The 15,628-nt window shown below is 39.9% G+C and overlaps 1 protein-coding gene across 5 annotated transcripts in view; it reads left to right on the top strand.

The window, feature by feature from the left end:
- Stim1 (stromal interaction molecule 1) overlaps positions 1 to 15,628 on the top strand; it is a 215,609-nt gene that overhangs the window by 196,251 nt on the left and 3,730 nt on the right. For 2 of the 5 annotated variants that reach the window (XM_026401086.2, XM_026401089.2), the window contains exons 8-12: positions 8,361 to 8,528; positions 9,033 to 9,133; positions 9,400 to 9,635; positions 10,966 to 11,058; positions 13,169 to 13,538. In XM_026401086.2, coding sequence (XP_026256871.1) covers positions 8,361 to 8,528; positions 9,033 to 9,133; positions 9,400 to 9,635; positions 10,966 to 11,058; positions 13,169 to 13,538 — 968 coding nt within the window. The remainder of the gene's footprint in view (positions 1 to 8,360; positions 8,529 to 9,032; positions 9,134 to 9,399; positions 9,636 to 10,965; positions 11,059 to 13,168; positions 13,539 to 15,628) is intronic. The other 3 variants (XM_026401090.2, XM_026401087.2, XM_026401091.2) reach the window with 3 other exon arrangements.

The raw sequence follows: 15,628 nt of genomic DNA, 5'->3' as shown, positions 1-15,628 counted from the left end.
AAACTTGTACTCCAATAAAATAGAAAATATCGAAGGCATCAACAAATTTCTAGAGTCATATGATTTGCCCAAATTGAATCAGGATAATATACACAATTTAAACAGATCAATTTCAAGCAATGAAATAGAAGTTGCCATCGGAAGCCTACCAATCAAGAAAAGCCCAGGACTGAATGGATACACAGCTGAGTTCTACAAGGTCTTTAAAAAAGAACTAGTACCCTTACTCTCCAATTTATTTCAGGAAATAGAAAAAGAGGGAACACTTCCAAACTCATTCTATGAGGCCAGTATCACCCTGATCCCAAAACCAGGCAAAGACACATCAAAGAAAAAAAACCTCAGACCAATATCTCTAATGAATATCGATGCAAAAATTCTCAATAAAATTTTGGCAAATTAAACACAAAAACATATCAAAAAGATAGTGCACCACAATCAAGTGGGGTTTATCCCAGGGATGCAAGGTTCATTCAACATACGGAAACCAATAAATGTAATTCATCACATCAACAGACTTAAAGATAAGAATCATAGGATCATCTCAATAGATGCAGAAAAAGCATGACAAAATAGAGCACCTCTTCATGTTCAAAACAGTAGAAAAACTAGGGATGACAGGAACATATCTCAACATCGTAAAAGCTATCTATGCTAAGACCCAGGCCAACATCATTCTAAATGGAAAAACAATTGAAAGCATTCCCTCTAAAAACTGGAAGAAGACAGGGATGCCCTCTTGTACCACTTCTATTTAACACAGTTCTTGAAACACCAGCCAGAGCAATTACACAGATGAATAAAATTAAAGGGATACGGATAGGTAAAGAAGAACTCATATTAGCACTTTTTGCCAACAATATGATTCTATACCTAGAAGATCCAGAAAACTTCTAGAACTAGTAAATGAATTCAGCAAAGTAGCAGGATATAAAATTAATACACACTAATCAAAGGCATTTCTGATATCAGTGACAAATCCTCTGAAAGGGAAATGAGAAAACTACCCCATTTTCTGTAGCCTCAATAAAATAAAATAAAATAAAATACTTGGGAGTCAACTTAATGAAAGAGGTGAAAGACCTCTACAATGAAAACTACAGAATGCTAAAGAAATAAATCAAAGGTGACCTTAGAAGATGGAAAGATCTACCTTGTTCTTGGATAGGTAGAATTGATATTGTCAAAATGATAACATACAGACAAAAGAAGTGTACAGATTTAATGCGATTACAATCAAAATCCCAATGATATTCCTCATAGAAATAGAAAAAGCAGTCATGAAATTCATCTGGAAAAATAAGAGACTCAGAATAGCTAAAGCAATCCTTAGCAAGGAGAGTAAAGTAGGTGGCATCACTATACCTGGCCTTAAACTATACTACAGAGCAACAGTAAAACAAACAGCATGGTATTGGCACCAAAATAGACTGGTACATAATAGAGGACACAGAGACTAACCCTCATAATTACAGTTATCTTATATTTGACACAGGCGCCAAAAACATATATTGGAGAAAAGATAGCCTCTTCAACAAATGGTGATGGGAAAATTAGAAATATATATGCAACAAAATGGAATTAAAGCCCCCTTTCTCACCCTGCTCAAAACTCAATTCAAAGTGGATCACTGACCTAGGAATTAAACCAGAGACACTACGTCTATTAGAAGAAAAAGTAGATCTAACCCTCCATCATGTCAGATTAGGCCCCAACTTCCTTAATAAGACTCCTATAGTGCAAGAATTAATATCAAAACTCAAAAAATGGGATGGATTCAAACTAAAAACTTCTACTCAGTAAAAGAAACAGTGAGGTGAGTAGAAAGCCTACTAATTGGGAACAAATTCTTACCACATGTATGTAAGATAGAGCACTAATCTCCAGGCTACACAAAGAACTAAAACATCTAAACATCAAAAACAAATAACCCAATCAATAAATGAGCCAAAGAACTGAACAGACACTTCTCAAAAGATGATATACAATCAATCAACAAATGTATGAAAATATGTTCAACATCTCTAGCAATTAGAGAAATGCAAATCAAAATTACTCTAAGATTTCATGTCACTCCAGTCAGAATGACATCTATTAAGAATACAAACAATAAGTGTTGGCGAGGATATGGGAAAGGGGCACACTCATACTTTGCTGGTGGGACTGCAAATTGGTATAGCCAATATGGAAAGCAGGATGGAGATTCCTTGAAAAACTGGGGATGGAACCACCATTTGAACCAGCTATCCCACTCCTCGGTCTATACTCAAAAGACTTAAAAACAGTATACAACAGGGACACAGCCACATCAATGTTTATAGCAACACAATTCACAATAGCTATACTGTAGAACCAACCTAGATGCCCTGCAGCAGATGAATGGATAAAGAAACTCTGGTATATATACACAATGGAATATTACCCGTATTAAAAGAGAATAAAATCATGGCATTTGCAGGTCAATGGATGGAGCTGGAGAATATAATGCTAAGTGAAATTAACCAATCCCCCAAAACGAAATGCTGAATGATTTCTCTGATTCATAATATGCTGGGGGCAGGGGGATGGGAGGATTAAATGAACTCTAGATAGGGCAAAGGGGAAAAGAGGAATGGGAAAGATAAGGGAGGGTGTGTAGGGGTAGGAAAGATGGTGGAATGCGATGGCTATCATTACCCTAAGTACATGTATTGAAGACATGAAGGATGTGATTCTATTTTGTGTACAACCAGAGACATGAAAAATTGTGTAATATGAATTGTCATGCATATATACCAAATTAAAATTTTAAAAAAATTAAAAAAGGCATAGAATGGCTAAAAAGATTAAAAAAACAAGACTCAAACAAAAAAAGAGGATACATGCTAAGCAAAATAAAGCAGGGGTAGGTATATTAATACCAGACAAAGTATTCTCTAGGTCACAAAGTATTAATAGAGACAAAATGGATATATTATAGGTAAATTCAGTGTAATATATAAAAACTCTTCATTTGGATGCACCTAAGTATAAAGTTTAAAAATATATAAAGCAGCGGCTTGGTCGTGGCTCAGTGGTAGAGCGCTGGCCTAGCACATGCCGGGCGCTGGATTTGATCATCAGCACCACATAAAAATAAATGAATGAAACTGAAGGTATTGTGTCCAACCACAACCAAAAAATATTTTTTAAAAAAATATTTATTTTTTAGTTGTGGTTGGACACAATATCTTTATTTATTTATTTTTATGTGGTGCTGAGAATCGAACCCAGGGCCCCGCACTTGCTAGGCGAGCGCTCTACCACTGAGCCACAACCCCAGCCCCCCAAAAAATATTTTTAAAGAAAGCAAAAGTTAAATGCACTAGTAGAGTAATAGTCAAATTCATAGTTAAAGTTAGAGATTTAAATATAGCACTTTTGATAATGAACAGCTAAAACATCAGTAAGGGTATGGAAGATTAAAAATCATGATTAACTGATCTAAGCTTCCTATGTATGTATATACTAGAGTGAATCTCACCATTATGTTCATCCACAAAACACTAATTTAAAAAAAACTATAAATAAATAGCAGAAAGATCAGTAGAGGGAAGGGAACAGGGTAGAGAGGAGGGGAGGGAAAAGGGGGAAGTATTGGGAACTGAATTAGAACAAATATATTCCATGTTTATATAATCATGTCTAAAATGAGTCCTAATGTTATATATAACTAAAATGAACCAATAAGAACTCTCAACAAGTACTTATGAAAAATGATTAGTAACAATGAACTCATTGAAACATAAAACATTTAACAACATTTTTTGAGGATTTATGTATCTCCTAAAATATTGCTTCTGCTCAATTTTCTCCCTTTCTGAGAATTCAGTATTTATATTCAATCTTTTAGGTGTATTTTACATGTAATTTATGTTCAGTTCTATTTTTTTTCTCTTTTGCTTTGATCTAGCTATTTTCTGTTTAAAATTTGTCATATTGGATAAAAAATAAATTCCAATAATACACTGTTCTTTTGATATATTTGAGAGAATGACTGGAGATTGAACACATGGGCACTTTACCATTAAGCTATATTCCTAGTACTTTCTATTTTTAGTTTGAGACAGGATTTCACTAAATTGCTGAGGTTGTCCTGGAACTGAGGTGATCCTCTTGCCTTACCCACCCGAGTCACTAAAATTATAGGTGTGCATCACTGTGCCTTGTTCAATCTGAGTGTTTTTAATTTTTTTTATTTTTTCCCCTGTTTTTTGTGGTGCTAGGTATCTGAGTTATTTCTTTATTTTTTACTTTGTTAATTTTTATTTTGTGTACTGGGTATTGAGCCTAGGGGTCCCTCATTACTGAGCTGCATCCCTAGCCCTTTTTATTGTATATTTTAAGACAGGCTTTCACTAAATTGCTGGGGCTAGCCTTCAACTTGCAATCCTTCTGCCCTCCTGAATATCTGAGATTACAGGCCCACCATCATGACCAGCTCCTTTGAATTCTTTTCTTTTTCTTTTTTTTTTTTTTTTTTGGTACCAGGGATTGAACCAGGGGTTCTTATCCTCAGCCCTTTTTATGTTTCATTTTGAGACATGGTCTTTTTAAGTTACTTAGGACCTCACTAATTACTGAGGATAGCTTTGAACTCAGCTCCTCTGGCCTCAGCCATCTGAGCCGATGGAATTATAGGTATGCACCACTACAACCGGCTTCTTTGAATTTTTTAATCTTATATTCTGCTGTTTAACCCATTTAGTAGGTTTAAACTTTCAAATATCAATTTTTCTTTACTCTTCTATCTCCCTGTCCAAAATTCACATTCTTCTATCTATTATGTCTATCTTTTCCTATATTTTCTTTAACATATCAGTATGGTTATTTTAAAATACTTGTCTAGTAAACTCTTACATCTGGATCATTTATGTGACTGCTTATTTTTCCTCCAGATTATAGGTTGTGTTTTCCTTCAGGTGTAATAACTTATCTTATTAAATGCTAGATGATGTGTATAAAAAATAGAAGATCCAGATGATTTTACCTTCCATCATGTATAGGTGTCAGCTTTTCTCCTGTTAGGTTTGTTTGGTGAGGCACGGATCACCCTTCGACAGAGATGGAACTGCGTTGGAGCTGGGTTATAGTTTTACAAGACTGGGTCTAGCTCTGATTTGTCTCAGTTTCAAAGTCAGGTCCTGAATTTTTATTGAGAGTTAGTAGATTTTTTTCACCTTAGCCTTGAAAGTCTATAAGAGATTCAGTTCTCACAAAAGGTTTATTTCTCTGTGCCCCAGTGATGTTCTTCTGTATGGCCCAAGTCTGATTCTCAGCCCTCACCTAGAATCATCAGATGCCTCCAGGGAAGGTATTGATGTGCAATTGTCAATTCACCTTAAAAAGGCTTTTTTTTTTTTTTTTTTTTTCCTTTCTGGATTTTTGTTAATCTAGTCTGGTGGTTCTCAAACATTTTGGTCTTAGGACCATTTTACTCTTAAAATCATTTAGAACTTTAAAGAACATTTTTTGGGGGGGCAGGATTGTTGATATTTACCCTGTTAGAAATTAAAAATGAGAAAATTTTTAAAAATTAATTCCTTTAAAAAAACTATATTAAACCCCTTGCCTTTTAACACAAATAACATATTTTCTGAAAAGACTAAATTAAAGAAAAAACAATGAAAAATGACTCTTTACAAATTTGCAAATCTTTTAAATGTCTGGCTTAATAGACTGTTAGATTCTTACATTAGTGTCTGTATTCGGTCTGTGATTTCAAACATCATATAGCCCCTGGAGAACTCTGCAGTTCAGTTGTGAAAGAAGACGAGTGAAAAAGGTAATGTGTTAGTATTATTATGAAAACAGTGTTGATCTCATGAATTCTCTGAAAGGTGCTAGGGACACTTGGAGGTCCCTGGATTATACTTAGGGAACTGTGGACCTACTCTTAATCACTTCTTCGGCTCTCTGATGTTTTAAAAAATCCGATTTTCATAATTTATGCACCTTTTTTCCAGATGTTGGTTCAGAATTATTCTTCTACCATGACCTGTTGCATTAATCTATTATTCTTCTACTATGAGAAATGCAGAAGTCCTATGAATGGTAGTAATAAAGCCCTGTGGCAGTGGAAGTCTGGTGATAATATTTAAAATATATACATTAGTAGTTATAAACTTGGGCTGCCATATTAAAATGACCTGGGGAGTTTTTAAACAGTTTTGAATGCCCAGGTCAATGCCCAGATAATTAAATGAGAATTTCTAAGTTAGGGGACAGGTATCTGTATTTTAAAAGTTTCCCCATGTGATTAAAGTGTGTGACAATATTGAAAACCATAGGCATAGAATAAAAGAATAGGACTTGTGAACTCTGACTTGACCATCTATTGTCTTCTTTTCCTCAGGCATTTGTTACTTATGTGTTGAACAGTGTGTCTGTCTCTGTCTCTCTGCTTCTGATCATCTTCATTTCCCTATTTAATAGTTATTTCTCTCATTAAACAAACAGGTTTTTTAGCCTGGTGGGCCAGCCTCCCAGGATGATCACATTTTCCTATATTTACTCTCTCTTTTTTTTCTCTTCTCCATCCATTCTTCCCTACTTAGTTCATCCTGTTCCTTTAACTCTTTTATTTTTTTTTATTTATTTAAAGAGAGAGAGAGAAAATTTTAATATTTATTTTTTAGTTTTCTGCTGACACAACATCTTTGTTTGTATGTGGTATTGAGGATTGAACCCAGGCCGCACGCATGCCAGGGGAGCGCGCTACTGCTTGAGCCACATCCCCAGCCCCACTTTAACTCTTTTAAATGTACAAGTTGATCATAAATGTTCAGATTTGGTTTATTAGCCTCTAAGATATCTGTTCTTCATTTTAAATCCATAAAACCAGGAGAGGGGCATTTTATAGTTTTTTTTTCCCCCAAGATCCTAAATCAAATGAAGATTGATGCTTTCACTGGCTCTCACAGGAAGAAAGGTGTCCTGTTCTTTACTAAGACCCTCCTGGCCTGGGTTAGGCTGTGGGATACATGGCCTCAGTGGCTGAAGTTGGAGATTATGAGACTGTTCTCAATCTTGAGCACTCTGGGATTCTGAACAGCTGAAGGTTAGCATCCAGCTGGGAGAGTTGGGGATCACTTTTACTGGTAGCCTGAGTGAGATAGTAAGGAATCCAGTGTATGTAATGTGTGTGTATACTTTCAGGTCTTTCACACTTGTGTGCTTTGTGTCAATCTGCCTTATTGTGTGCCCCTTATAGAGAAAGTCAGTGAGGAGATTTCTACTTATACATTGGTTCCTTCATTTCTGGACCTCTGTTGGCATTACCTAAGTTAGATATGGGAAAACTCATTTTCTTTCCATCTCAGAGTGCTTTTCAAAGACTACCTGCCCTGTTTACAGAGAGATCATGGACTTCCAATGTAGGCTTGAAATGACTTTGGAGAGCTTTAAGACTAATGTACTCCTGGGTTAGGAATCATCTGACATGATTTGTTTACATATCTTCCACAAAAAATAGCCCACTCTCTTCTGAAATCACCCCTTTACAGATGGTTTGGATTTGTATGGAAGAAAGGTTCTACTCCCATAAATTAAGATCTTCTAAGAAAACGCAAGGTTACACAGCCATCAAGTGACAGACCAGGGACCAGAACTAGATTTCAGATTCCCAACTGAATACTTTTTCCCCCTTTTTTATTGGTGCATATTAATTATATAGAAGAGTGGCTTCCACTGAGCATATTTGTATATGCATATAACATAAAATGATTGATTTTACTCCCCAGTACCTCTCCTTACCTTCCTCTACACTAATGGTCTCTCTTCTACATTCATGACATCCTCTTCCTGCCCTACCCCACAACTTCCAGATATGAGAGAAAACAGATAGTACTTGTCTTGAGTCTGACTTTCTGAGTCTGATGGTCTCTAGGTTCACCCATTTTCTGCAAATGACACAATTTCCTAACCAAGTACTTTCCTGCCACGTTGTGCTACTTTGAGGCCCAAGCATAGATCCTAACTCTTAGTAAGGTGATGCCCCAAGTGACCTGTTCCTGAAGAGATTAGGGAAGATACATGATGAGGAGTGTCAGCTAATGTGATAGAAGAGTACCCTAGAGTGGGAGCAAAAAATATCTCTTTGAATTCTGGTTGACCCTATTGACTGTGTGATCTTGAGTAGGTTACTTTCCTTCTCTGAGCTTATTTCCTTATACATGAAATTGAAGAACAATGCTTGCCCTTTCTCCTTCCTGAGCAAGTTGTAAGGCAGATAAAAGCTCTGAATTCTGAAGCATCATAGAGAGGTGTTGGAAAGGATATCAGTAAACAAAGAATCAATAAAAAAAAAAAAAAACAACCCTCACATTCTCTTGTTTGTATAGGTTCGGGAGGCCTTGAGAAAAGCAGAGAAGGAGCTGGAATCACACAGCTCATGGTATGCTCCAGAGGCCCTTCAGAAGTGGCTACAGCTGACACATGAGGTGGAGGTGCAGTACTACAACATCAAGAAGCAAAATGCTGAGAAGCAGCTGCTGGTGGCTAAAGAGGGGGTGAGACCTGCCCTTCTGTGGTCCTCCTTCTGCCCCCTTCTTACCTCCCCACCCTTCTCTGTTTTCCCAGCCCTCTTTCTCTTCTTTGCCTCATCTTATACCTCCCTTTGGGCAAAGAGATATCCTGTGGTGGGTTCTATTTTTTTTCCTGATATACAGCTCCTGATAATGTCCTAAGCTTCTGGAGGAGGGAATAAGGGTGTATGGGTACACCCTCCTGCCTTCTGGGAAAGATGAAGCAAGTGGAAGCAGGTAGAGGGAAAGGTCTCCCAGGCCCAGGCTGTTGTTGGGACAGAGGTTCTCCTTCCTGACAGGGAATCCTTTTGCTTCTTTCCTCTTTTCCTTTATTCCCTCCCACTGCCTTCATTTTCCCTTCCCATCTTTCTCTTCCTTGGGTAGCCCAAGATGTGTTAAGAGAAAGGGAACCCAGTCACAGGAAGCCCTTTCTCATTTCTTTCAACCTCTAATCCTGCTCTCTTTAAGCTGGGGGCCTCATCTTTGCAGGCTGAGAAGATAAAAAAGAAGAGAAACACACTCTTTGGTACCTTCCATGTGGCCCACAGCTCTTCCCTGGATGATGTGGATCATAAAATCCTAACAGCTAAGTAAGTAGCACCAGTTATCAACTCTGGCAATGTCCATACTACCTTTAGAATTTGAGGGCATATAGAGCCTCTAATCCATTTCCTAATGGGGGAGTGACAGCTCTGCTCTCCCACCCTAGGCCTGATTCAGCTCCCACCTTGTTTATAAGTTTATTGGGTTTATAATTCACACACATACCTCCAACTTGTTTCTCTGAAAAGAGGCCTCATTCTTTTTGGGACTCCCATCCAGTCCATGACTATAGTTGTCTTTTATTTGTCTTCAGGCAAGCACTGAGCGAGGTGACAGCAGCACTGAGGGAGCGCCTGCACCGCTGGCAACAGATCGAGATCCTCTGTGGTTTCCAGATTGTTAATAACCCTGGCATGCACTCACTGGTAGCTGCCCTCAATATAGATCCCAGCTGGATGGGCAGTACACGCCCAAACCCCACCCACTTCATCATGACTGACGACGTGGATGACATGGATGAGGAAATTGTGTCACCATTGTCCATGCAGTGTAGGTGACCTCATTGGTGGAGTTTGAGGAAAGGAATCTTTGATACACGCTGAAAAGTCCATGACCTCTGCTGGGCTTAAATAGCACATGGGATGGATAACCAGGGAAACACTTCACCTCACAACCTTGGTTAATAAAGCACAATTCACATCAGGGTTTTTTTTAAATTTTTTTTTTTTTTAGAGAATTTTAATATTTTTTTTTTTTAGTTTTCGGTGGACACAACATCTTTGTATGTGGTGCTGAGGATCGAACCCAGGCCGCACTCATGGCAGGCAAGCGCGCTACCGCTTGAGCCACATCCCCAGCCCAGGGTTTTTTTTTTTTTTTTTTAATAGTTGTCCTTTTGATGGTTTTTCCTTGCTATTTGCCCTGTTTGTCCTGGGCTGATTGTGTTAAATGTGTTTCTCTTCATTCTTTGTTTTCCTATTTATTCTCCCTCCTCTCCCCAGCTATCTACTTTTATAAAAATAATTTTCTTTAGGGGTTTTGATTCACTATGAAAAATGGCATTCATTTCATTGCATTTATTTATTTTCCTTATTTGTAATTGCTAAAACAGATGAATGGAATGATGTTTCTCTTCTCTTTGCCTTTTTGTGGGAGGCCCCATTAAGCAACAGTCCCTTAAAGTGATATACCTTTAAAGTCTCCCAGCTGGGAAGACATTCTTGACCAGGAGGGACCTCCTACACAAGCATGTCTTGCTTTCCATCTGAGCTCTTGAACCTCCCCATTCTCTGTCCTGGGCCTTCCCTCTCCCTTGCAAGTGATGAGAGTGAGTAGAGCCATGCCAAAAGGAACAACATTCTAGGTGAATTCCTTAGTAAATGATGGGACTTTTCCTTTATTGACCCACCACTGAATTTTCCTTTTGGATGAGAGGTTATTTTAGTTAAAAATAATAGGCCTTATGGTAAAGCTATTGTGGCACCAGTTCTGAGGGAATGGCAGAAAGCCATGGCTTATTTAGGGACTCACTTTCAGAAGGCTAGATCCTTTCCTTGGGCTGGATCCTCACTCTATAAACAAAATTTATTTGTAAATTTCGCAGTAATACTTTGCCCCTAGCTAAGTCTCTTTGTCTCCCTGATCTTATTAGGACTTTAGTGAAAGGGCTACGAAGATTTGGATGACAGACAGGTAGAGCTGGATCCTGCCTTGACAGTTTACATGTTTCTATGTTCTACAGGTTGAGAGGGACCTTAATTAGCTCTGAGCGATTAATCCATGCCCTGTCCCCAGCTTTTCCCATCTCTCATTGATGGGCAGGCTGAAGCCCTCCATAAATCAGATTCTCTTCTCCTTTTGGCCTGGGTGTTGACCCTAGATGCTGCCTGGCTGATGGGGCGTAGGTTCAGTGACCGCTCTCTCTGCTCTACATCCGCCGGCTCGGATGATCAGTCCCTCTGGAAATACCCGGGTTTGAGGAGCCCCTTTGGGGCTTTTGTTTTTTCCAACTTTTGGGACTAAACCAACACTCCTACCCCCATGGACCCCCTTTCCTGCCTGCCTCACATCCCTGCTTGCTCCCTTTGTCCCCTCAGCACCATCCTTACTAACTGCAGGGAGGGGTTCGGGGGTGAGAAGAATCAGCCTGCTCAGCCAAGAGCTGGAGAGAGAATATTCATAGTGATGAAAATCTTTGGCTCTCCCTTCAGCCCAGTGATACAGGTGTCTTAGTTGCCTTTCTTCCAGCTGGGCTAGGAGGGAAAGAGGGAAGGAAAAAACAGGCCTTTTATCTTTTTCAGGTTTCTCACCTCCTTCCTGTTTCTACCTTCTTCCTTCCTCTTCCCCTTCATATTATGGGCTTCCTTTTTCTCTTCAGCCTCTTTCTAATGCCTTGAAGGCCACCAGCCATAGAAGCCCTGCCTTCCAACTCTCTATCACTGTGTAACTGTGCTTTCTCCTAGAGTCCCTTCCAAGGCTTCTGCCACCCTTTTAACCTGGGCCTTTCTCACATCTTCAGGAGAAATCAGGGCAGCTAATCTCTCAAGGTGAAGGAAAAGAGACAAAGGTCTACATTTATTTTTCAGTTTGAGCTGGGATTGAGCCAAAGCTGGATGCTCTGCAGTTACCTCGTGTCCAGCTACCCCTTCACTGGGCATGGTGGTTTTCATCTTCCAAGAGCCTGATTAGCAGAATTGATCCAAGAGATGGATCATAGTTGTTTACATGCATATTAGAGAAATATGTAGAGTAAAAAAGGGTAAATAGTAGTATCGAAAAGGCATTCATAGTCTCACCATAGCTGAGCACTTGTTTTTTTAGTCTTTTATCTGTGAAAATTTTAAAACAGTGAAGGTAATGATAACCACAACCATTTATTGAGTGCTATGACCTATGATAGGTATTTAAAGATATTACTTTGAAGTATCAGAACAACACTGCAGACTTTTACAAATTATTAATTGAAATGAGATGTAACTTGTATAAGATCAAGCTAGAAGTGGAAAGGTCTGGTCTCAAACTCTAGTGTTTTAAAACCAACGTTCAGTGTTATTAAATATACATTTTTTCTTTCTTTTTTTTGGTACCAGGGATTAGATCCAAGGGCACTTAACTACTGAGCCACTCTTTTTTTTTTTTACGTTGTCTATTTTTAAGTCTGGGTCTCACACTAGGTTGCTGATAGCCTTGCTAAGTTGCTGAGGCTGGTTTTGAACCTGTGATCTTCCTATCTCAGGCTCTTGAGTTGCTGAGATTACAGGCATGTGCCACCATGCCTGGCTACATATGCTTATTATTTTTTTTAATCCTTTTTCTTCCCCTGAGCATTTTAACAGGTATTTTTCTGTTTTTAAAATCTCTTTTTTTTTTTTTTTTTGGTACCAGGGATTGAGGATTGAACCTACTTAACCACTTAACCACATCCACAGCCCTTTTTGTGTTTTATTTAGAGACAGGATCTCACTGAGTTGCTTAGCACCTTGCTTTTTGCTGAGGCTGGCTTTGAACTTGCAATCCTCCTGTCTCAGCCTCTTGAGCCGCTGGGATTACAGGCGTGCGCCACCACACCTGGCATGAGTCTCACTTTTAATATCCCTATAGTATATGTATTCTTGTTTTCCCATTGTCCTACCTTTATGTTTACTTTCATACAATTATTAATAGTGATCTGGTGAAAATGTTTGTGTGTAAGTCCTTGTCTAAGTTACAAGTTATTTCCTGAAGTTGGCGTTCTGAAAAGGCTGGTTCTTAGTGCTCTCCCGGACCTTGCTCCAAATTCCTGTTCGACCCTTCCCTGCCTATGTCCTCCCACTAACTGCCTTACCACCTCCCTTTATAGTGACATTGGCCTTAGGTCTCCTTCCATTGGAGTTCCCACTAAAACTGATCTGGGCACTTCATCTTCAATTTCCCATCCTTTTAGGACCCCTGGTGGGAGGTTTTTGGGAGGTGGCACCCCATTCTTTAGATTGGGCATCAAAGACCCAGAGTGATCTCCAGCAGGCATTTCTCTATGGCCACCTGCTTGCCTGCTGCCCAAAGGGAATTGGCCCTTTCTCACACTTTCTCCACTCTCCTTGCAGCCCCCAGCCTGCAGAGCAGTGTCCGACAGCGCCTGACGGAACCACAGCATGGCCTGGGATCTCAGAGGTTGGTAGAGGGCGAGGCTGGCCACTTCTTGACAAGCCGGGTCTCTCTGCGGCGAATGCGCAGCCTTTCATCTGGACAGTCTTTCAGTTCTGAAGGCCACGGGACCAGCCCACCACCTGCCTCTGCTTCTTCTTCCTGTTCCTCTTCCACTACCACCACCACCACCACCACCATCACCACCGTCCATGTCCACCCTATTTATTATCCCCACAGCACTTCCGATTTCCTCCAGATGGATCCCTACCCTGACCCACCCCCTTCTGACAGCACCGCTGTGATGCCTGGGCATTCAGAGAGCTTGGGGTATCAGCTGTCTCTCTTCTCTTTCTTCCTTCCCTTCCTGCTGCTTTTACCTTGGCCTTTGCCTGTTGGCTGCTGCTTGGTCAACTCTGGGGATGTGTGCAGTGGGGAATTTTCTCCTTGTCCTGTTCTTTCCCAGCTGTGGGGCTCCCTTTTAAGATCAGAAATTTCCTACACCTTTCTTCCCTTCTCTGTGTGGGGTTTGCTGATTCTTCCCCATGATCCTATAGCACTTTTGCCTAAACTATGTTCTTCTACATGCATTATAATTCTCAGTGGGGCCCCTGATTCCTTTATTCCTTCAATAAGCATATATCGATGTCTACTCTGTGCCAGGTTCTTCTGGACATGGGGATTCATTTTTAGATGATAAGATACAATTCCAGTTATCATGAACTACAGTCTGGTCCATGAATAATTATGGAACAATCTGATAAGTGCTATGGGGGTGTTGAGGAAGGAGGAGTGACTAACAGTGTGTACCTCAGGGGGAATGCTTCACAAAGGAGATGACATTTGTGCTAACACCCTGTTTACAGGGAAGAGAAAGTATTCTAGGCAGAGGAAACATTATACACAGAGGCTAGAACAATGAAAATCTCAGAAAAGCTATGGATTTTGGCTTTTACCCTTTAGGAGGTAGAGAATGGCAAAAAGAGTTTTAAAACAAAGAGAATGGATCAGATTTGCTTTTAGAAATAACATTTTTAGTGGTTTGTATGCAGGAAGAAAAGGAAGAACTCAGAAGTCATTGTAGTAGACCACTAGGGGAGGTAATCAGGATCTTGGGATGAAAAGAAACAAATAATTTGGTAACTGACTAGAGAGGTAAAGGAAAGAGAGGAATGTAGCATGACACTTTGTTTCAGCTTCAGTGATTGAATGAGTCTTGAATATGTTTGGGGGTTTTGGACAAAAGTTGGGTAGGTATTAAAATACTCGTTTTTCAGAGTAGGAAGTGAAGGTTCTGAAAATGTTCCCCAGGTCCCACAGCTAATTGGGAGCAGAGCATAGACTAGAACTTGGCTTTCCATTTCAGGAGACTCTGTTGGACACATTTATCTTCTCTTCGGTCTCAATAATGAACAGGAAAGGAATTGATGAAAAACTTACTCCTGCAGCCTGGTTTGGCATCTGCAGGAACTTTCCCTGCTAATACCTCAAGAATACCAGGCTAAGGTCAGAGGTAGTATAACCTTGACTTCCTGGAACAAGCTTAGGGGACCCTCAGAAAGTCTTGCTATTTGGAAATATCTCATATTCCTGAAGTGATTTTGGCTTAGTCCTGGATGTTTGTTGCTTTCTTTTGGTCCTACCTCACTCTGGATACTCATCTCTCTAGCTCTAACCCTTAAGACTCTGGAAAGTTATCTATGAGGGATCTTCCTTTTTTTTTTTTTTTGTCACAAAGAGCTGCCCATCTTCACTTTCATCCTCATTTTCATCCAGAAGCCTAGGAAGGGAAACAACTCTAATACAGACGGAGAGGACTGAATTGGGTTGGGGAAGCTAGGGGATGCTGTGAATCTCATGCACCAAGGCCTAAGCTGAGGGCATTGGGGATGAAGGGGTGGGAGAGCTATCTGCATCCACCTGGCCTGTTCACTACTTAATTTTCTTTTGCACCATGCACCAGAGGATCATCTCTAAAGGCAAACAGGCTCTCTAGTAAGGTTAGTAACATGGGATGGGAGTCCAAGGCAGTCTAGCCTTTGGGGAGGGTCATCCTGGCCTGAAGGGTTTCAAAAATGAGGAAGGGAAAGTGAGCCTCCCTCAGTGGGCTTTATATTTATTTGGCAGTCTTAGCTTTTAGAAGCATAGAAGGGTGGGAATCAAGACAAAATGGGACTATGAGCCAGAAGTGGTGAGACTGGGAGACCCCCAACCTTTTGACCTTTTTTCTTTGGTGTTAGAAAACTAGGCTCTAAGGACATTACCTTCTCAGCTTAGAAGATCTCTACTCAGTGTGGTTGCTCCTTAGAATTTCTTTAGCACTTTCCCAATGGATTATATATGTATGGAGAAGGCAGGGTAGGGAGAAGATCATTTGGGGGCTTAGCAAAACAAGGACACATTTAGATAGAAGCAAAGAC

The sequence above is a fragment of the Urocitellus parryii genome, chromosome 4, assembly GCF_045843805.1.
Source record: "Urocitellus parryii isolate mUroPar1 chromosome 4, mUroPar1.hap1, whole genome shotgun sequence".
NCBI lineage: Eukaryota > Metazoa > Chordata > Mammalia > Rodentia > Sciuridae > Urocitellus > Urocitellus parryii.
This window is presented reverse-complemented; position numbering and strand designations above follow the sequence as displayed.